The 22,731-nt window shown below is 38.7% G+C and overlaps 1 protein-coding gene across 3 annotated transcripts in view; it reads right to left on the bottom strand.

Annotated features, from left to right (window-relative positions):
• IQCH (IQ motif containing H) overlaps nucleotides 1–22,731 on the bottom strand; it is a 265,140-nt gene that overhangs the window by 97,816 nt on the left and 144,593 nt on the right. For 2 of the 3 annotated variants that reach the window (XM_037735050.1, XM_037735051.1), the window contains exons 5-6: nucleotides 12,622–12,705; nucleotides 8,666–8,841 (exon numbers count right to left, since the gene is read on the bottom strand). In XM_037735050.1, the coding sequence (XP_037590978.1) occupies nucleotides 8,666–8,841; nucleotides 12,622–12,705 (260 nt within the window). Of the gene's footprint in view, nucleotides 1–2,075; nucleotides 2,349–8,665; nucleotides 8,842–12,621; nucleotides 12,706–22,731 lie in introns of all 3 variants that reach the window. The other variant, XM_017518946.2, reaches the window with a different exon arrangement.

Here is a 22,731-nt window from a genome sequence, read left to right as displayed (position 1 = left end):
GAGCAGAAAAATGATTACTGCTAAAGTCCAACTGAAAGTCAGAAAATACTTAATAACCTAAGTTAAAATAATCACAGCTTTCTTTCACCAGCTTTAGGTTTATGATGCACATTGGTAAAAAATCAGTGTTACTGATTCATCCCCATCTGCAGGTTCAAAACGCTGACATGCTCAGATAAATTAGGTAGGATAGTCACTATCTGGAAAAATCTCAGTGGAGTATTTTAATTCTTGATGACCTCAGATGTATGTTTTCCAAACAAAGAGAGTAGAACTCAGTGAAATGTTGGTTTATTGTTATACAATTTGCACATGCCATAGGTCAAATGACATCTCTCAAATCTGATATGTCCATAAGGAGATTTTTAGTTATACTTCTGAATACTAGCACTAGAGGGAGATTTTACTGTATTTAAATGTGGCTGTATCTTTAACTCCTGTCAACATATGCAGTTCTGAAATATTTCATAGCAAAGACTGCCTGAGATTTCCTCAGTAAAGATGAAGGCAAGACTCAATATAAATATTGCACATACATTTTAAAGTTTTGAAGATTGTTTAATGTGTGAAATATCATTTAAAAATTTATTTTGCCTGTAATAAGTATAACAGCCAAATATTCTACTGGGAAGCAGAGTCAAGCAATCTATCTTGTTATCTTCAAATTCCAGTGGTGGCTAATGACAATGGAAGTGACATAATGGCTCAGGGGGATCCTCTCCACTCCACTCCTACTAAAATTGCCTGTGACTTTCCTGCGTTAAGAGAAACCTCTGTCTTGAGCTCATGAAAATTGCCCAAGAACACTCTAACAAGGCTAAAATAATTGTGGGTAGCTTAATAAGCTAATCATTTCTTCAAACTAATCTCTGCAAAGTCTGATTTGTTGAAAGGCTTGATTTTTTAGCTCAGGGGCTGTGAGGTGGAGAGCATCATGATCAGGCAACTGAGAGTACGAGGGGATCCCTAAAAATAGTCCCTCACAAACTGCCTTATTGTGCATGGCTCTTTGGTTTCCCAAGAAGCGGGGAGAGGGGATGATATGTGATTGGCTCAGAGTAATGGTCAAGAGGTGTACTGAAACAGAGGTTAGGAAACGTTAACAGCCATTTGTCTTTTAATTTTCTCTATTATGAAAACAGATGGCAGTTAAATGGGCGAACACCTGCCAAGGCTAACTCAAAGAGAAAACATGTCTAGTGGCTAATACATTTCTCCCAATGTTTTAGGCCCTGACTCTCTGCTGGAAGAATGCATAGCCACACACCTCGTCCAAGGCAAAACCAAAAACAGATAGTTTTATTCCTGGAGCTGTTTTACTTCCCTTTTTCTGAGATCTTTCCCCTCCTCCCTTTAGATCGCTTCCTGAAGAGCCAAGGAAGCCTGCAGCCCTCTGTACACAGGCCCTCTGCAATCTGACCCAGTGGGGAAGCTTTCCAAACCCACTGCTTTTAGTGAAAACTGACTCTCATATTTCTTAGGATCCTATTTAATGACTGGCTAGCTGATACGATAATGAAATAATCCATGTTAAAGCATTAAATATTGATAGTAGATTGGTTCAAATGATAGATACATTTTAACAGTGCTTATTCCAGATGAGTAAATATTTTGGAAATTCCAGGAATTTCTGCAAGACTAACAGGAAAATACTTTTAAACACAAAGGTCTCAGGTAGATTCCCTCAGGCCAGGCGTGGTGGCTTGCACCTGTAATCACAGCACTTTGGGAGGCCAAGGTAGGCAGATCACTAGTGGTCAGGAGTTCGAGACCAGCCTGGCCAACATGGTGAAACCCTGTCTCTACTAAAAACACAAAAATGAGCTGGAAATCAGTGAACCCGGGAGGCAGAGTTTGCAGTGAGCCGAGACTGTGCCACTGCACTCCAACCTGGATGACAGAGCGAGATTCCATCTCAAAACTAACTAACTAAATAAATAAAGTAGATTTCCCTCAAATCAACTCAAGTATTCCACCTATTCTTCATTGGGTAGGGCTGGCTCCAGAAGACTTGTCCAAGATCAAGAGGATGTTTCAAATATTTGAACAGAGCTTCAATTGTTCACCCCACATACCTGTTGCTGACTATAAATGTCATAAATTCCAGGAGGAACTGCCACATTGGCACTGTCAAAGACACGTTTACCTCCAGATTTGGTACTATAAAGATGAGCTAGTTCAGGCTCAGAGCCCAGGATGGGTATGTCTAACATATCGGCCACAGCTAAATCATCTCTGTGGAGGAGTCCGCTGACGATGTAGGCCTCTGTTCCTTGGATGAGATTTTTAATTCTTTTGATTGCCTTGGGACTGTACATCAGGTGAGTGGCCAGGCACATATGATGCTGCTAGGGGAAGATCATATTATTCTTGTTAAAAGGTGTCCTTTTTTCTAGTCCATATACCTAATTTATAATGTTGCACATAATAAATACATTATTAACAGCAGACTGGGTTGTGACCTATCCTGTTGTTTAGCAGTTTACATTGATAAAAACTGTTGGGGTGAGGTTCCATAATCGCTCACATCTTTAGTGTGTGGGAAATAGGCTCACTGGGAATAGAACTAATTACTACACATCTGTATTTATTTGATCCACGTGGAATTATCCTTCTGTCAGAAGGAAAAGAGGCTGGCGGCCTTTGGGTAATAGTGATTCATCTCCGTAACACTTCTGGCATGGTTTAACACTAAAGTGTCTGGAAAATCAATACAAAAAAATGAAGAAAAAAGCCCCATAGCATTCTTCACTGTACAGATTCCTACTCTGGCAACTCTTTAAATGCTTGAGTAGGAAAAGGCACTTGACCTGACACCCTCCTTCCAAAATTCTACCACTAAATCTGCTTCAGATAATATGGACCTTTAAAATGATTATCATGGTTCTAGGCAATAATTCTGGAAAGGATTCACAAATAGAAAATAATTGAAAATTTCAGCAAGACTGGAATATATTTTTCAGTGAAAAACTCTCTGTTTTATTTTTGAATAGTTAGACCCAGCTCCGCAATACATGTGACGGTCTCATTCAGTTAAATAAATAATTCAAGCTAGCCTAATGGGGGCAGAGGAAAAAGCCAGATGGTCAGCACACACCAAAACTAACACAACCATGTTTCTGCTTTCAAGGGGTAGGGACACGAATCACAGTTAACACATAACTGAGACGGGGCAGGGAAGGGCCATAAGGATCTACAGAGTCCTCAAGAGGCATGCTGATGGGGACAGCTGAAAAGGCAAATACACATTCTCCTTGTGCCTCAGTTTCCTCATCTGTAAAATGAGTGTGATGATCGTATTTATCTCATAGGGATGCTGTAAGAATTAAATGAGATGATGCATGTAAGGCACTTATAATAGTACCTTGGATACAATAAGGACTTAATGAATGTTAGCTAGTACTGTTATTAGGAAAGAGGTTGGGGTTGAGGTGAATTCTGAAGGATGGGTGGGATTTTATCCGGTGAAGATAGGCATGGGAAAGACATTACCCAAGGACAGAATAAAAGAACCCAAGATTGTTTTCCTCCCTCTAGAGAAGAGGGCAGCGTGGCACACGGGAAGCTGATGGGGCTTTGGAGTGAAATGGGTCTGGCTTTGAATCCAGCTCTATCACTTATAAGCTCCATTAATGTAGGCAAGCAAGTTAGACCCCCTGAGCCTGTTTCTTCACCTGTTAAGTAAGAATATAAATTACCCATTTGCTGGGTTGCTCTGAGGCTTTAAAGATAGACCACAAATGCAAAATACTTAGTATAATACACAGCATTGACACTTGACAAATGTTAACAATTATTATTACAGAGAAAATCTTCTTAAAAATAAAGTCAGGCTAGGTGCCGTGGCTCACACCTGTAATCCCAGCACTTTGGGAGGCCACAGCGGGCAGATCACTTGAGCCCAGGACTTTGAGACCAGCTTGAGCAATATGGCAAAACCCCCTATCTAAAAAAAGTTAGCCAGGTATGTGGTGGTACACACCTGTGGTCCCAGCTACTCGGGAGGCTGAGGCAGGAGAATCATTTGAGCCAGGAAGGTCAAGGCTGCAGTGAACAGAGATCACATCACTGCATTCCAGCCTGGGTGACACAGTAAGACCCTGTCTCAAAAAAATAAAAAATAAAAATAAAAAGTCATTAAAATGTCATGCAAATAATATAATGTAAAACTGCCAGAGTCTCAAGGCAGTTGAAGGGATTTTATAGGCTAGCATCTACTCCCTCAGTTCTAGTGAAAAATTATCTACTCACCACAGCATAAAAATCCTGAGAAATGCTAAGTGATTGTTTCAAGGAATATCAGATGTACCAGCTTGCAAATTGTTGGAGAGTGTGACTCCTGAGTATGGGAGGAAGAGAACGGAACTCGGGAGAACACCTGAGTTTCAGTCCTGCCTGAATTTGTAATTTGTTAGGTGATCTAGAAAACTCAACCTTTCTGAGTCTCAGTTTCTCATATTCAAATGAGGGGTTGGATTAGAAGTCTATACGGTCCTTCCAGCTCTGAAATAACTTTCCCTTTAAAACATGAGCTCTTTTGGACTTATTGCTTAATGGATACAGAGTTTCTTTTTGGATGATAAAAGGTTCTGAAATTGATAGTGGTAATGGTTGTACAACAATGTGAATGCACTTAATGCCCCTAAACTGTACACTAAAAAATGGTTAAAATGGTAAATTTTGTGTTATGTATATTTTGCCACAATTTTAAAAGGCAAAAAAACAGAGCTACTCTAAGAAGAGGATTTACGTGATTTCCCCTATTGGGCCCTTCCTCCAGATTAGGTGTTCTATTCCCAGTTCCTTAGTTCTATGAAATATGCCTTTTCTACAATAATTTTAAATCTTTTTTTTTTTTTTTTTGTGGAAGGGGGGACAGAGTCTCACTCTGTCACCCAGGCTGGAATGCAGTGGTGCAAACACAGCTCCCTGCAGCCTCAACCTCCTAGGCTCAAGTGATCCTCCCACCTTAGGCCCTCAGGTAGCTGAGACCATAGATGCACGCCACCATGCCCGGCTAATTTATGTATGTTTTGTAGAGATAGTTTTGTCATGTTGCCCAGACTGGTTGCAAACTCCTGAGCTCAAGTGATCCATCTGCCCCAGCCTCCCAAAGTGCTGAGATTATGGGTGTGAGCCACTGCACCTGGCCTTAAATCCATTTTAAAAACATACTTCTGAGAATGCAGTTCTAGGAAACCCAATGTTCCATCTGACGATGGCCAGTGATAGCACCTGGCAGGTTTGTGTTTCCCATCTGGCTAGTCACTGTCTTTCTTCCTTATTTCACTCTTTTCTTTTTCCCATAAAGTATTCCAATGAAGACACGTAAAAAAATAAATGAACTGTCTTGGTGACTTGAGCTACGACGTCCATGGTGGGCTTTTCAGGGCACCCAGAAGAGCATACCAGGGCAGCAGTCTTCTCATGGTAAGTTCACAAGATCAAAGCCCTTGCCATGTGATCTCTCATTTGATCCGTATGACATTGAATCAATTAACAATCCCTATTTTGGAGATGGGGAAATTGAGCCTCAAGTGATTTGCCCAAAGTCACACGGCTAGGAAACAGCAGAGGCAGGATTTAAACCCTGTTAACACAATTGGCGTGTCACTGCTGCTACAAGTTCCCCATTTTATCGAGGGAGTAGTAAAGGTCTCGTGGGTTTATAAGATGTGAAGGGGGATGGCAGATGCAGCAGTAGAACCTAATGTTAGCATTTTGGGCACATTTCCAGGCAGGATGGATTTCTGTCTCCTCTAGGTTAGCTTGTTTCTATTGGCAAGTACTCTACTCGACTCTATATTATAGTTATCTGCAGGCATGTCTCATATTCCAGGCAAGATGCTGTCACAGTATTGTGTTTGATATGTGTTTAATAAAGATTTAAATGTGAATGAGTGATGGCAAAGGATGTATCACTAACCACAGGTCTTGTATGACCATTTGGAGAACATCAGTATCATAAGATGGATTAACACCAATGACAAAATCTAAAATGTTTCTAGTTTCATAGAATGACGGCTACATTTAATTTATCGCCACTGATTTTTTTTTGACCCTAGATAAATGATAGTTGTTTAGAATGTCTTCACAAACATTGAAATGTCTAAAAATAGACATGATGACTTTTATAAAGAGCCCGTTTTACCATTACGAATTCAAGAATCATATAGTAACTTGGAGAGATGTACAAACAGATTTTTGGCATGCTCTAAAAAAATCTCATAGCTATCCATTTAAATGAAAATCAGCACTGATACAATTTCTCAAACCCATTTAAAAGAAAAAGCAATAACGAAACATAAAAAAGAACTGATTTGAAAGTGAGAATTTAATTTTTGTATTTTTAGAAAGTTGACTGCTTATGAGTAATTACTCAAACAATTTAAACTTGAGCTATGAGGAGAACTGTTAAGTACTTAAAACTTTGCCTGTTTCTACTCACAAAGATGAAAACCTATACTATGTGTGTAACTTTGTGCATCTGAAAGTGCCTGTCTCAAGCTTAGAAGGCAAAGAGTGGACTAGCAAGGGCACAGTTCTCAGATAATAGGATGACAGGGTTGAAGATGACTCTGAGATGATCTAATCCATTGTCTCGTTTTATAGATGAGGACCAGTGGAACAGAGAGGTAAGGGGGCTTGCCCAAGGCCACAGGGTCATCCAGGAGCAAGACAGTCATTCCAACTCATGATATTGCTCTGGGGTAGAGAGATTTTGGTTGACACTCTGGCCTTACTAGTCCCCTTAAATGAGAAAATGAGTCTTGGTTTCCTCAGCCATAAAAGGAGATTGATAAAAACAGCTCTCTTTCCATCTTGCTGCATTGTTCTGAGAATCAAATGAGAAACTGGGCTGGGCGCAGTGGCTCACACCAATAATCCCAGCACTTTGGGAGGCCGAGGCAGGTGGATCACTTGAGGTCAGGAGTTCAAGACCAGCGTGGCCAACATACTGAAACCCTGTCTCTACTAAAAATACAAAAATTAGCCAGGTGTGGTGGCACATGCCTGTAATCACAGCTATTCGGGAGGCTGAGGCAAGAAAATCACTTCAACCCGGGAGGCAGAGGTTGCAGTCTGCAGTGAGCTGAGATCGTGCCACTGCATTCCAGCCTGGGTGACAGAGTAAGACTTCATCTCAAAAAAAGAAAAAAAAAAAAAAAAAAAAGAAATTGTATGCTAAGAATTAGAAAATCGTTAGTTTTTAGTTTTCTCACTTTTCTTCTCCCCAATCTAGTGCCCCTCCCCATTCTATGCCTCTTCAATGTATATGTGTATTTCGGATGTGCAGAAACTCCTTACTAGCAGCTAGCAGCCATTAGATTAATTTTTTGGCTGGAGAAAATCAGGAATTTAAACACGAATGGTAGTTCTTTTTCTTCCTTGCATCCTAATGTCCATAGTAACTATGTCACTGAGGCCAACGAATAACTAGGAAGCACCAAAAAAATTCTTACACTGGTGGAAGATATTGGAAGGTTCCCCAGAATGTATGTAAGTGGGAGTGATTTGTCACTTGTCCTTTCTTTTGCTTCCCGAGCCCCTGTCCTTGCCTTCCTCTTTCACAGCCAAAAGTGCCAACGAAACGAAGCTCAGCAGAGGGTTTTTAAGGGAATATTGAGGCATCCAGTTATGAAAAAATAAAATCTTCATCTTGGTAGAAGAGAGTAAACCCTGAAAACAATTCACTGAGTATAACAGCAAAGTAGAAATGCTATCGCAACCTTCCCCAGCCTGGCAGGCCTGTCCTTAGGTCCCTCCGCTACCCCTCCCCTTTTTTTTTTTTGGTCAAACAATGGTACATCTGAAGTGTTAATGGGTAGTCACCCAACACATAGATGTTCCCTATGTGTATAGCATGCAATCACTTTGGAAATAGATGGCTGACTTTGATGCATCTCAATTGTAAATGGAGACAGCTATCTTTATTTTAATTACACTAAAAAAAGTCTCCTCAAAAATGCATAGTCCATGAGGTATTAAACTGTTGGCTGTTTAACATGGAAAGTTTGAATTCTTGTTAAAATGTAGAGAAATTCATTTAAAGCCATGTTTTGTACTGCCTTATTCTAGAATGCTGCCTTTATCATTCCATGAATTTTCCAAAGGCTCTTGTCTAGGAATAGGATTCCACTCAGAATTCATTCCATTCACTAAAAATCAGTGCAATTAAAAAAAACAACAACAACCTGAACATTGTTTATTATGAACCATCTGATATGGTAAATCAGGCCAAATTCCCCTCAGGGGAAAAAACACAGAGTACCTGTGTGGATCAGAAAACAGGGGGCCTGTTCTAGTTCTGTTCCTAACTAGCTCTGTGACTGTGGGCAGGCCCAGCCTTTCTCTGCCTTAGTGTCCTCCACACAAAATTAAGAAAAAGGAATGGTACATGTTATAAATCCACCTGCTTGATGGTACTACCTAGTAACTGGAATTAGGCTACAGCTATGGAGAAACTGGGCAGGGGTAGCTCCACTAAGTCTAAAAGTTAAACTGGAATATTTATTTCCTATAGGCCAACTAGTAGTCTAATCAGTAAAGCTGTTAAACTTGCAATAATATTTCACTGATGTGTACCAGAGCGTTGCAAGTTATAAAATTTCCAATTTAATTTTACTGCATCCCTGAAGCCGTAGTAATTAGAAGACAAACTCACAGGGAAGATGTTTACAGCTTCAGGGGTGATAATTTTGAACCTGTTCTGCAGGTCACTTCTGTCCTCAAGGTTCCCCGATTTGACAGCTGCATGTAGACTTAGGATTTTTTTGTAATACTGCACTAGCTCGTCATTCATATGATGGGAGCAGATGTAGATGACATTCACATTGGCATCTAAAAACAACAGGCACAATGTTAATTACTGGTATGAAGGTAAATGACATTATGAACTCTGGCATCTGCTTGATGTTGTATACTTTAAAATAAAAAGCATATCCAAAAGCCACACTGAGGTTAATTTAGATTGGTTTTGTACGATATGAGCAATCTAACTGGCTATTTTACAGTTCAGCATTTCTCTGAAGAAAATATAAATTACACTGCCACCAATGAAATAGATGCAATGATTCCTTCAGAGGGAGGGCTGTGAGATACCTTGGAAATGTACTTTCAAATAACACATAGGGATTTAGCCATGCAACACCCATTAACATCAATGGGAATTGCATACTGCTTTAAAAATTTATTCCATTAACTTCAGTAAGTTATAAAACAGAGCTATTAACTTTAGAAAGCTGATGAAATTGCAACTTCTTATTCTGCATGGACTTGACAGGGTAAATTCAGGGAATGTCCTGTTCAAATAAATGGTCTGCTTATAACCACAGCAATGATTATTTCAGGAAACCAACCTCTCCCCTGCTTGATTCCCAAAATGGAGTATATTACTTACATAGTATGTCTAGTGATTCCTGGTTGAAAGGAAACACTGTCTTAATTTAACATTTTTCCTTCTTAAGATTTGCTTCTTACATGTAACATAGTAAGAAACCCTAATTAAATATCCCATCCAAATGGAATAGTGAAATAACAGTATCTACTCCATGCTGCAGAATATTTCAGGGAGTATAAATAGGAAATCAGCAGTCAACGAAGTCATTCATTTGTTCATTCATTCATTTACAAAATAGCTGACTAATCTGTAGGGGCAAAGCCCTTGGCTAGACATGGAGGAAAATATAGCAATCATTGTGGGCAAGTTGAAGCACACAGACAGGTTCTTAGAGAAGTTCAGAGGAGGGAGCACTGTAAACGTTTTCTTAGGCAAGGAGAGCCAAGAGGGGATTTTAAGACTCCTCTGATCGGTTTGACAGAGTACATCTACACAGCACAGACTGATTAAATCCTAGTTATTTAACCTTGCTCAGCATTCATTTCTTCACCTGTAAAAAGGGGAATAAAACCACCTGGGGTGTAGAGTTTTAGACGGTATTAAGTGAGTGAAGATATAGAAAGTATTTGTTGCCACATCTGGCACATAGTAAGTGCTCAAGAAACAGCACAGATGGGTGAATGTGCTCCGGCCCACCCTGACTAGGCTAGCCAACAGTGACTCCCCAGCTGCCACACACCTACATTTCCTTTGATCAGTACCTTAAGATTTAATATGAAGTAGTGTCCTCTGTGGCTCTAGCCTACTGTTTCCAATCTATTGATCTTGTCTCTCCAGGCTCCTTAAAGGCAATGTTGGTGCTATTTCTTATATTGCCCCAAGCCCTGGTACAGTGTGGAATATGTAGGAGTCATTCAATAAACACTTGTTGACTGACTGAAGGGATTATGGAGAGATTCGGAAAGTTGGGAAAATCTTTTATGCTTAGATGCAGGACTTACAGGAGAAATCTCCCTCCCCAGAGACCTAGAGGTGGTGTTTTCTGAACTGGCCCAGTGCTAGGCCGAGAGCAGGTGCTCCATACATGTGAATATTTACGTGGCTCCCATTTAATTTTGAAACATAAACCTCAAAATAAATAACTTGCACCAATTGCTGAATCATCATTAGTCATCCTAACTCTTCTGTTTTGAAGAAGAGACTAGCATCTAACCAAATTACAATAGAGGTTTTAAAACTCAAAGTAATAAGTTTTTGTTTTGTTTTTTTAAGTATGAAAGAGTAAGGCAGAAAAACAAGAAAAATAGCTTATAGACTGCAGCAGATGAAAAATAAATTTTTTCTTAGGAAGAAAATTTCTAGGTTACAAATGATAAAAGGAATCATGTTGCCAATTTCACCTTTCCTGTTGGTTTCTGGCAAAGGAATACGTATCACTAACTCTAATATTCAGTATTAGTGGGTTTTATCATGAATCTACATATGTTCACAATTAATTGACAGGTAATTTTAGAAAGGAATTGATAAGAAGATGAAACTTCCTTTGATTGCTAGTCAGTAATCAGTCACTTTCTTGCTGAACTCATCTAGAACTGAAAATACTGGCCACTGGGGTCTCCACCTGATAATCATGACTTCATAGTCAATATCTGGTGACAAGCCTTACCAGTATGATTGGATTATCTTTGTTTACCCCAAATAAGAAGGAAAAAACCATAAAGGATAATTACTTATTCTTTCATAAAATTATTACAAATATTTCTAGTTTATTCATGTTTTTATTTCATAAGTACTTTGCTTTCATCTGACTACTATTTCTAAACTTTCATTACTCCTCTTGAAGACATTTTATGATTGCATTGCTATATCATGAAGACAATATACCAAGAAAAAGGCATTTGGTTCATAATCTCTTAGAAATGTTCATAAAAGCAAAATATTCCATTGCACGTAGAGACAGACTGAATTATTGAGTTGTTTAAAACAGAAGCCTAATACTTTCAAGTCTTTTCCAATAATGAGAATCTTTTATAAAGAGATTATTTGGTGATGGCTTATACTATATATAGAAAGGGATATAAAAAGCCAAAGAAAAAAATTAATTCGAATAAATTAGAGCAAAGTCTGCCCTCTGCTGCACTTCAGTGGTTTCCATCCAGGCAGTTTTAGTTGAAATGGCTTTGCATTAACAAATCAATCTTAAGTCATTAAATTTTTTTCGTAATGCTGAAAAACAATCTTAGTGCCTAGATAATAGATTAAAGCAATTACGATTATTATTTTAGGACACTGTAAATTTCTAGTACTGATGTATTTTTGCTGCTAAATGGCATCTATAAAATAATAATGATGCTGAAATATATATGAATCATGTAAAGTATGTCATTCCACGGAGCCAGCTAAGTTGGTCATTGATAATTTAAAATTCTTTCTAGTTTTTCTTAAATAAGGGCCAGAGCAATTATATTTTAACAAAACAAAGAAGTTCTTATTTGATAACTAATAAAAATCTAATTTTTGTGTAACCTTGAATTTTTGGCTAGTATCTCACAAACAGATTCAATGATATTGCTTAGTTTTTGCAACCTATATTCTAGAGCCTAATCTGAACCCTGGCCTTGAACAGTGTCAACCAAAGCTGTCACATTCAGGCATCCTTCTCTCCTGGCTCCAGATGGGTATGTGATTAAGAACTGACCAAACCAGTATCAGAAATTGACTTGAACAAGGATGTATACATGACTCAATCAAGGTCTGTTTTTCTAAAAATTCCCTCCATAAGGCAGTTCACATATTCAAATAACACAATGCTCTATATTTATATAAAAGCTTCTTTTAAAAATCTATCTTCATTTTCCCCTTTTTCTTCTTATGAAAACACAGTGCTTCATTTCTGATACCACCTTTCACTCATTTCACAGATACTATAAGGGACAAGACTGACACAAATGTGAAATTTTGACTTCATTCACTTCAAGATTCAGTAAATAAAGACTTTGGTCTATAGGAGAGAAATGCTGATCCAAATCTGCAGCAAAGAGAATATAGAAAACTGTCCAAGTAACTTGGTTAAAATGTCATTTTTTAATTCAAGTTGACTTTACTACAAATCTGATTTTTAAAATAAAACATTTAATTGCCCTGTAAATAGAGTTAAAATCTGAGCTTTTTCCTTGTAGAGGAAAAAAAAAAAAGCAAAAACAAAACAAACAAAAAATATTCTATCAACATCCACTGATAAACATTCCAAAGAGTCATTTGTGTACCACTATTTACTGTACCTAAGATGTCACACAGCCTCCCCAGCTGCATGTTCTGCTGTATGTTGAAATCAGCAATACGTTCTCTCACAGGCTGGGAATACCCTAAAAAGCAAACAAGGTATTAAAACCCAGAAAGAGCAAGTCAATATAGCAAAATGGCACAAGAGAATTTCAAAATGTCACAGTCCACATTTCTAGGAAAAATTTTTCTCTGAAGCATCTTACAGAAACAATCCAATCCCGAAGAATGAGGTCCTTGTTTCTTGGGGGAATTAAACATTATTCTGGAAGATGTGCTAAGCAACATACTCTGCAACAGAGAGGTTCGCATTTTTCAATACCATCAAGGCTGCTAAGAATCAAGATGATAAAACATGGAGAAAATTTCTGACATGCAATATGAATGTTTAAAAGGATGTGTAAGAAAATGATGCTCAGGTTAAAAAAATATTGTTTTGGCTTCTTAATGGGAGCGTCCTATGTGGTATTTTGAAGATGTGTTGCAAAATCATTCTAAAGTGACACACAGATTTCAGATAAATCCCTTGCTGTCAGCAATATGTATTTAAACAATTCAAATACTAAAGAAATCAACATCTGCTCACAGTCAAAAGAACTTTTTACCTTCAAAGGGCAAGAAGGGCTAATGCAATTACTTTGTCAGTACTAATAAAAGTCCTGCAGTTTGCCTTTGTTTTCACTGGAAACGCAGCAGAAGGGAAAACACATATGGATTACTATTGTCCAAAAATCTCTCACAAACAACAGCAAAAACAGTTTCTGCTGATATTTCAGGTCATTTAAAAAGCAAATCAAAATATAAAAAGTATGCATACTCACAAGCAGGTATAATTGCTTATATGAAATTCAGCTACTGTAGGTGCAACTTTTTTTTTGCTTTATAAAATTGCTTTTCACATTTTGAAGAGATGCTTCAATGCCTCCTTGTGGTTAGTGAGCCCAAACACATGTTTCAAGTTAAACTGCTCTAGATAAAGTGATTTTATACACTACATCTTCAAGATGTGACACACATTTCCTTTTCAGCATAAGGAAAACTATAGCAATTCAGGCAATGGGGCTTCAGACCAAATGAACTTTGATAATTGGCTCTTTGCTTTGATGTCAGTGTTTAAACACTAGACAACGTCTGGAAATTAAGTGTCTTTACAATCATCTAAAAGTCTCTCTTTGCTTTGCATCTGGACAAGAATTAAAAAGAGAGGCAGAAGGACAAATGAGCTATTTGAATCATTTTTGAAAAATTATTAATCTCTCAAATAATTTATAGAACCATTCCACATATAAAAGCTAATATAGGCAGTTACAACTCCAATGATGTCTTTATGTGTGACTACAATATTGTAACTTGGAATTCTGCATATGTATAATTTTATCTATATTCAAACAAATGTTTAGAAAGATGTATTGTGGATAACTTATATAGCAAGACTATAAAAAGGCAGGAAAATGCCTAAAGAATATAAAGTGTGATTAAGAAAAGTGCCTGAGAGCATTCCATGACTGCATTTCCTTTCAAAAGTAAAGATAAAAGGCAGTATGTCTCATTAAGATGATGTCCAATTTAAAATATAAAGGATGTCTGATCACTTTGTTGCTGCATGTGCAGCATGTGAGTAAGTCTGCTCCATTCCAATGCTTGAGGTCAGTTTTCCAACAAATTACTTGGGACCTCTGTTACCACAGATCAAGAAGACATATAAAATGCTTACACAGAACACAGTCATTTTAAAGAAGTGTATGCTAATCTTGGAACATTGTTATAGAGAATCAGATGCAGTTATAGGTATGAAAACATCTTGTAAGCTGTAAAGTGCTGTATAAACACAAGGTATTTTAATGTTACAAGGTATGGGTGTTTCCAAAACATATAACAACAACAACAACAGACTCTGTGACAAACAACAGCCACCATTCTACATGGACAAGATACAATGCAATGTATAATGATATCAGCAGATCAGAAGTTGGAAGTGAGTATGTTTTTAAGTCAGGCTTGTTTTGTTTTGTACATCCATAAAGTGCATGTGTTGACAGGTGAAAAGATTTCGTCAATGCTGGTAGCATATATTAAATATAACCGTGACTTAACCAGGAAATTATCAACAAGGATGTGGTTTAGGGGAGTTCAGTAGACATGCCTCGTGACAAGGAGACATTACGCTCTGGACTATAATATACAATGACGTGGTTTCTTCCAGGGTCTGACTGGGAACACTGAAGGAGTTCTGAGAGATCAACCTCAGTCCTGCCATATTATAGATAAGGAAACTTAAGGTAAGTGTGTTGTCTCTTGTCCATGGTCACATAAACCTACAAATTATTATATAGTTCAGACACTACATATTAGCTCCTGTGAGAAATTTAGATGTATAAAAGACAGACAAGGCTGGAGTGCAGGGGTGTGATCTCGGCTCACCGCAACCTCCACCTCCCCAGTTCAAGCAATTCTCCTGCCTCAGCCTCCTGAGTAGCTGGGACTACAGGCATGTACCACCATGCCTGGCTAATTTTTTTGGGTGTGTTTATTTTTAGCAGAGACAGGGTTTCACTGCCTGCCTCAGCCTCCCAAAGTGCTGGGATTACAGGTGTGAGCCACTGTGCCCAGCTAAAAATGTCCAAGTTCTAATATCCATAACCAGTGAATATATTAGGTAATATATATTATGTTACAAAAGAGAAATCAAGTTGCAAATGGAATTAAGGTTGCTATCAACTGACCTTAAAAAAAAGAGATTATCCCAGATTATCTGGCTGGGCCAGATGTAATTGTCAGAGTCCTTTAAAGTGAGAGAGGGATGCAGAGGAGAATTGCTAGGTCTCCACTGAGGCAATAAGGTCCTACTCATCATAGGGGTATGCCTGACCACCCTTTTCTAAAGTTCTTAGTCTCCCTTCACTGTTCTCGTGCACCCCTTCTTCACCACCTGTTTCTCACTTTGTCATTACATACTTCTTGGCTTGTTTACTTTACTGTCCATCTCTTCTTTCACCTGTACCACCCTAGCTCCTGTAACCAGACTATTAGCTACGTTACAGCAGGTACTTGTGAAATCTCCAGTTGAATAATGAATGAAACATGTATGAAGCCCCTACTCAAAAAATCTTTTTCTTTTCCTTTTTTTTTTTTTTTTTTAACAGGGTCTCACTCTGTTGCTCAGGCTGGAGTGCACTGGTGTGATCTCAGCTCACTGCAGCCTCAACCTCCTGGGCTCATGTGATCCTCTCACATCAGCCTCTCAAGTAGATGAAACTACTGGTACATATCACCTGCACCTGGCTAACTTCTGTAATTTTTGTAAATTTTTTGTAAAGACAGCGTTTCACCATGTTGCCCAGGATGATCTCAAATTCCTGGGCTAAAGTGATCCACCCACCTCGGCCTCCCAAAGTGCTGGTACTACAGGGGTAAGCCACCATGCCTGGCCTGTCCTTAAATTCTTAGCCCTTTCTCCTGTGTGTTCTCATCACCAACCCCTCACCCCCCCGCCACCGCTTTCTTTCAACTTTTCTAAAACTGGGTTCTCTGAGCTGGAGAACTTCTGGGGAATTCAAAAAATAAGTGGGATGTGTAGCTTTTTCAAGGTCCTCATTAGCACAGAATAATACAACACTAGCAGAAAGAGGCACTCTCTCTTCCTCATCACTGCAGAAAGGAACACAGCCTCTTTTCTTACGGCCATTCTTATTTCCTGCAAAATACTCCTAGTTTGATATAGAGAGTTCCATCTTTTCTCACATAAGTAGTTGTGAAACGTTATTGTTTCTACATTAAAGAAGGTTACCTGAGAGCTGCCTCTCTGAAATTATTCAGCTACCACTTCTGGGCCTCCATGGAACCAAGGTTGCTCATCAAAGGTCACTGGCAATCATTTATCCTCCTCACTTCTACCTTCGCTAAGTTTCCCAGTCCCTTTCTGCATGCACACCTATCAGATGATACTAATTGCCTCTTTGCATCCAGCAACACAGCCCTGCGGGAATTGGCTTTTCTTTCGCAGTAGCCACGGAAACCCAAGAACATGAGCAAGGCCACGCTGAGTGACTAAGTCCCCTTGGCACTGGTGCATGCCTCTGTGACAGGCCCCTGTTGTTGCAGCAGACCACACGTTCTGGAACATCAGCTTCTTACCCTGTGGTTGACTCCTAGTTTCTTTTGTCTCCCAAGTCCTATTGCTTACAATGGTACTCAAGGCAGAGAAGAGGTTAACAACAGACTCCTGATTACCAAGTAGTGGTTGTTCATCTGATCACCCTAGCCTGGGATGGTGGTCATTCCTGCCTCAGTTTGCTGATCTGGAGCAGTTGTTCTCAACCTTTTCCTCATTTTGAAACTCATGATCAGTGAAGTTCAATGCATCACATCCTCCCCATGGCATACTCAGGCTTACTCCATCCCCTTCTCTTCTACTCAAGAAAGCACACTGGATACAAGCTGAGGAACAGTGACATTGATACAGAGATAATCTGGAATTGCTCCAATTCATAAAAAAATGTTGGTATTCTAATGGCAGAAAAATAAGAGGACACGTTATAATGTGTCCTCACAAATGACTGCACATCAGCATCTTGTCATAATAAAGAACTGTGATCTAGACACTGTGGTGTAGCCAGGTTTTAATTACTTACGCAAGTGTGAAAGCACAAGACACTAGACGGTGGGATCCCAAAAGATAGCAAGAGACAACTCTATCTGGGTTATTTAGATAGTATATCCATTGCCAGTTAGATTAAAATAAAACTGATAGTTGTTTTTTGGGGGCTATTGAAGGGGATTAGGGAATTTTGTTATAAGGATGTAGAAAACATAGAAATACATTTGTTGAGTTTTGAAAACACCCTCAAACCAAATGGGCCAAATGGATTCCCCTTCAAAAAAGTAAGGAAGTTCCCTTGTTTAAACTTATGTCAGTGATTAGCATAGCACTGCATGCAACTAAAGCCAGTTGTACGAGTCCATTTTCACACTGCTATTAAGAACTACCCGAGACTGGGTAATTTATGAAGAAAAACGGTTTAACTGACTTACAGTTCCACATGGCTGGGGGGGCTTCAGAAGACTTACAATCATGGTGGAAGGTGAAGGGGAAACAAAGGTCTTCTGCACATGGTGGCAGGAGAGAGACAGTGAGCGAGGGGGAATGTGCCACACTTTAAAACCATCGGCTCTTGTGAGAACTCACGCACTATCACACAAAAAGCAAGGGGGAAACCTGCCCTGTGATCCAATCATCTCCCACCAGGCTTCTCTTCCAACACATGAAGATTACAATTCAAGATGAGATTTGGGTAGGGACACAGAACCAAATCATATCACCAGTGATTCTCAAATTGTGATCTGGGGACCCTGGGGGATACTGAGGACCTTTCAGGGGTCTGCAAGGTCAAAACTATTTTCAAAATTATACTAAGATGTTCTTTGCCTTTTTCAATCTTGTTCTCTTACAAGTTACAAAAGACAAAAAGTTTACTAATATGACTGTAGAATCCATATTGCAACTATCACTTAGAATTACCATTGTTGAGTTTACTATAAAGTCAAAGAAGAATATACAAAATTATCTGAAAAGGCTATAAAATATACAAAATATTCTTCCATTTTCCAAACACTTATCTGCGTATGGCTGGATTTTCTTCATGTGCTTCAATCAAAACAACATATTATGACTGATTGAATACAGAAGGAGATATGAGAATCCAACCATGTTCTATTAATTTTTCAGACCTGTCAGAGAATCCTACTCTTCTATATTTTTTTTGTTTTAGAAAATAATTATGTTTCAAAAATATGTTATTTAGGTTAGTGTTGATAGCGGGCTATTATTTTCAAAAAGTTAATAAATATTTTTAAAGTTACCCCTAAAACAGTTAATAATGATACATATAACCCACTTCACCCAATGTTCTTTAGAGTCTTCAATAATCATAGGTGTAAAGGGGTCCTGAGAATCAATGAACAAAGGCTTTTAATATTTTTTGTGAGAATAAAGGATTTTATCTTTCGTGTTTTTTTTTTAAATTTATTTTTATTTTTTGAGATGAAGTCTCACTCTGTCACCCAGGCTGGAGTGCAGGAGCACAATCTTGGCTCACTGTAACCTCCGCCTCCCAGGTTCAAGTGATTCTCCAGCCTCAGCCTCCCGAATAGCTGTGACTACAGGCATGTGCCACCACGCCCGGCTACTTTTCTGTATTTTTAGTGGAGATGGGGTTTCACTGTGTTAGCAGGATGGTCTCTATCTCCTGACCTCAGGATCTGCCTGCCTTGGCCTCCCAAAGTGCTGGGATTACAGGCGTGAGCCACCGCGCCCAGCCTATCTTTCATAGTTTTATCTTGGTATATGCAAAATTCTTCTTACAACATATCCCAATATTAATAGATCTCATGAAAAGCCTATAAGCTGGAGTCACCTGATACTCAGTTCAACGTTGTTTCTGTATTTCATGGTACAACATCATATAGCTCAAGACCAACTGGGTAATTTCATATTACAAGATCATGGGACCAATTCTGATTTCACCAGCATAAACATTTCGATTACATAGGTGAATACAAATATGTGTTAATTTGGGCTATAAAACATTTTTAAAGTTTAAGTGTACTTGTTCCTAATTCTGAAAAATCTGGATATTTCCGGGAAACACTGTTTGGAAAGTCTTGGCAGTACATCTATACCAAGGATCTAGTGTGGCAACAACATAACTAAACTATGGATTCTATACTACTTGCCAAAATATATGTTGAAGATGGAAAAGATTTTATTGGAAGTCTAGATTTTCTAGTCTGAGGTGGAAGGAAGAGAGTCTATCTTGTCTTTGAGCTGTCAAAAGTAGAAAGCAGCATTGAACTGGGTATCAGGTGACTCCAGCTCATAGTAGAGAAAGTAGAAAGGTGCCAATGTGCGTGGAGGCACGGTACAAGTGTGACTGCAGATCTAATGCCCTGGGCTGCCATCCTCCACTCTGCTCCTGTTCACAAATGAAGGTGAGCTCAAGCTTTTATCTCTTGGTGGAAGAGCATGGAGTTAGGAAGCATCTCATAAGCATTTGGGACTTTCAGTTCAGCACATGGTCAGTTGCACACAAAAGTAAGTTTCCTTAACCTTTCTTTTAGGCTTCTGTGAAAGTACAGATGAGCTGAATAATGCTGTTATTTCATGAACTTCACAATAACAGGATGCACAATTTTTATGCAATGAAGCATTTGAAGACCACTACTTGTTTTAACCCCAAGAATAATTTGCTGAAATAGGGCACAGAGGGAAAATATGAAACTGAACTATATATATTTTTAGTCATCAAATCAATTGGCAATGAAATAAAAAAGATTACATGGAGAAAACAAATAAACAAAAAATCCCACCTCAATATCTCTCCTTTTACTTTAAAGGAGGAGAAGTGAGAGTGGAAACTCATCCCTGGGGGTTTAACTGGCTGGCAGCGGCTTCATATACTGCTCACAGCAGCAGATCCCTATATCCTTAAAATATATCTCATTTAATGCCAATATATTTTAAAAAGCAACTGAGTTTACACATAGTACCAAGTGATGTGCTACAGTAAAGCAGCACAGGGGTTAAACTAAAAGTGGAGGAAATAACTTGGCCAAAGAAACTGGGAGCAAAATTAGTCTGTAGGTTTTATTTAGGCATCTGGTTTTTCTAGAAGAATTAGGATTCTTGAGGTTCTTTCTCATTTGATTGATAGATTTTGTTTAAAATAGATCCTAATATTTTATTCCTATTAAGAACTACTGTAGATTACTTTTTTATAATTATATTTCATTAATAAAGATGATAAAATACATAATATCCAATTAAGAGATCAGCCTATAAACTCTGAAAAATGTTTCTGTATCATCTTATAAAATTACAAGGCAAATCAGGTTTTTCTGACAGCAGCATGCCACTTTTCTTGTGGGTTAAAAATAGCTAAAATTTTTGTTATATCTAAGAATACTACCTGAAATATCTAACGATCAAGTTTCATAAGTCCTCTTTTCAAAGAGGTTACTCCACAATGTTTAACTGTCCTAGCATTCATATTATCAAGCCATAGATTTTAAAATAGTTTATGAATATTTTGTAGTCAAAAACATTACTGCAAGGCCATCCTTTCTGTGATCACCAGTTTGGAAAAGGCAATTATTCCCATGCGTGCAAAACTGCATAAATAACGGACCACTTACAACTACAACATATTATGCAGTTATCAGCTACTCAGCTTTCATTTGAAGGGTTCAAACAAGTTAGTGCAGCCCCAATTGGCCAGTGGCATGGTGTAATTATTTGTAGAGCTAATTCTACAGCAGATTTCCTATGGAAAGAGAAAAAGAGGACAAGGCTGCTACTTGTGTTAAATGCCTTCCTGAAGCAGACAATCCTACCAGCTGATTTTGACTAGAGAATCTGTCTCAACTCTGGAAATGAAATTACTAGACTGAATAGATTCGTTTTCTTGCAGTATACTTAGAGAAAAAAATGTGTTTCACTTAACCACTTCATTTTTTTTTTTTTTTTTTTTTTAGATGGAGTCTTGCTCTGTCGCCAGGCTGGAGTGCAGTGGCATGATATTGGCTCACTGCAACCTCCGCCTCCAGGGTTCAAGCAATTCTCCTGCCTTAGCCTCTCGAGTAGCTTGGACTACAGGAACGTGCCACCATGCCTAGCTAAGTTTTGTATTTTTAATAGAGACAGGGGTTTCACCATCTTGGCCAGGATAGTCTCAATCCCTTAACCTTGTGATCCACCCACCTCGGTCTCCCAAAGTGCTGGGATTACAGGTGTGAGCCACCGTGCCCCACCTATCCACTTCATTTTTATGAATTGTATAGATGAGTCGCTGGTACATAAGACAAAGAAGTTTGTGGCATCTAGCTGAAATCTTCTTTAAGGACTCCCAGGGATGTGGTACACAAAAAAGGGTGCCCTATATCCTTAAAAATATATACATAGTTTGAGAATTCTGTCTGTGGAATAGGTAGGAGATGAAAGCTTGTTGTTGCTTAATTTAATGTCCACAAGCCATTTTTATAAAATCCAAACCACAGATTGTAGAATCAAATAGTATATGATCTAAGATACTGTTCTCTTTTGAAAGTGTGCAATTGAGAAATGCTCAATTGAGAAAAATATCTGAGCTTGTTCTTATCTCTTAGAAATTACATAATTGGCAGTTTCCATTTAAAAGGGGTAACATGTTAACAAACAAACATTGCTACCTTAGGGAAGACCTTCATATTTATTATGTGTTTATTTAAACTGAATATGAGTAATCTAGAAGAAAATTAGTTTTAATATCATATTTAAAATAATCTTTTCTATTTATAGCTTCTTTGACCAGATTATTCTCCAACTTAATTTATTTTATTTTTTTTAGAGACAGTGTCTCACTGTCACCTAGGCTGGAATGCAGTGGGATGATCATAGCTCACTGTAATCTCAAACTCCTGGGCTCAGGTGATCTTCCCACCTTGGCCTTCCCAGGAGAAGGAATACAGGCCTGTGCCACCATGCCTGGCTAATTTTTGAAATATTATTATTATTATTTTTTTAACGGAGTTTCACTCTATTGCCCAGGCTGGAGTGCAATGGCTTGATTTGGCTCACTACAACCTCTGCCGCCCAGGTTCAAGCAATTCTCCTGCTTCAGCCTTCCAAGTAGCTGGGATTGCAGATGCCTGTCACTGTGCCCAGCTAATTTTTTATATTTTTAGTAGAGACGGAATTTCACTATCTTGGCCAGGCTGGTCGTGAACTTCTGACCTCATGATCCACCCACCTCAGCCTCCCAAAGCGCTGGGATTACAGGCATGAGCCACCATGCCCAGTCTTGAAATATTTTTAAAGAGACAGGGTCTCGAGCCAGGCATGGTGGCTCACGTCTCTAATTCCAGCACTTTGGGAGACCGAGGTGGGCGGATTATGAGGCTAGGAGTTTGAGACCAGCCTGGCCTGGCCAACATGGTGAAACCCCATCTCTACTAAAAATACAAAAATTAGCCAGGCATGGTAGTGGGTGCCTGTAATCCCAGCTACTCGGAGGCTGAGGCAGGAGAACTGCTTTAACCTGGGAGGCAGAGGTTGCAGTGAGCCAAGATCACACCCA

This window comes from Cebus imitator, unplaced genomic scaffold, assembly GCF_001604975.1.
Source record: "Cebus imitator isolate Cc_AM_T3 unplaced genomic scaffold, Cebus_imitator-1.0 Scaffold715, whole genome shotgun sequence".
NCBI lineage: Eukaryota > Metazoa > Chordata > Mammalia > Primates > Cebidae > Cebus > Cebus imitator.
This window is presented reverse-complemented; position numbering and strand designations above follow the sequence as displayed.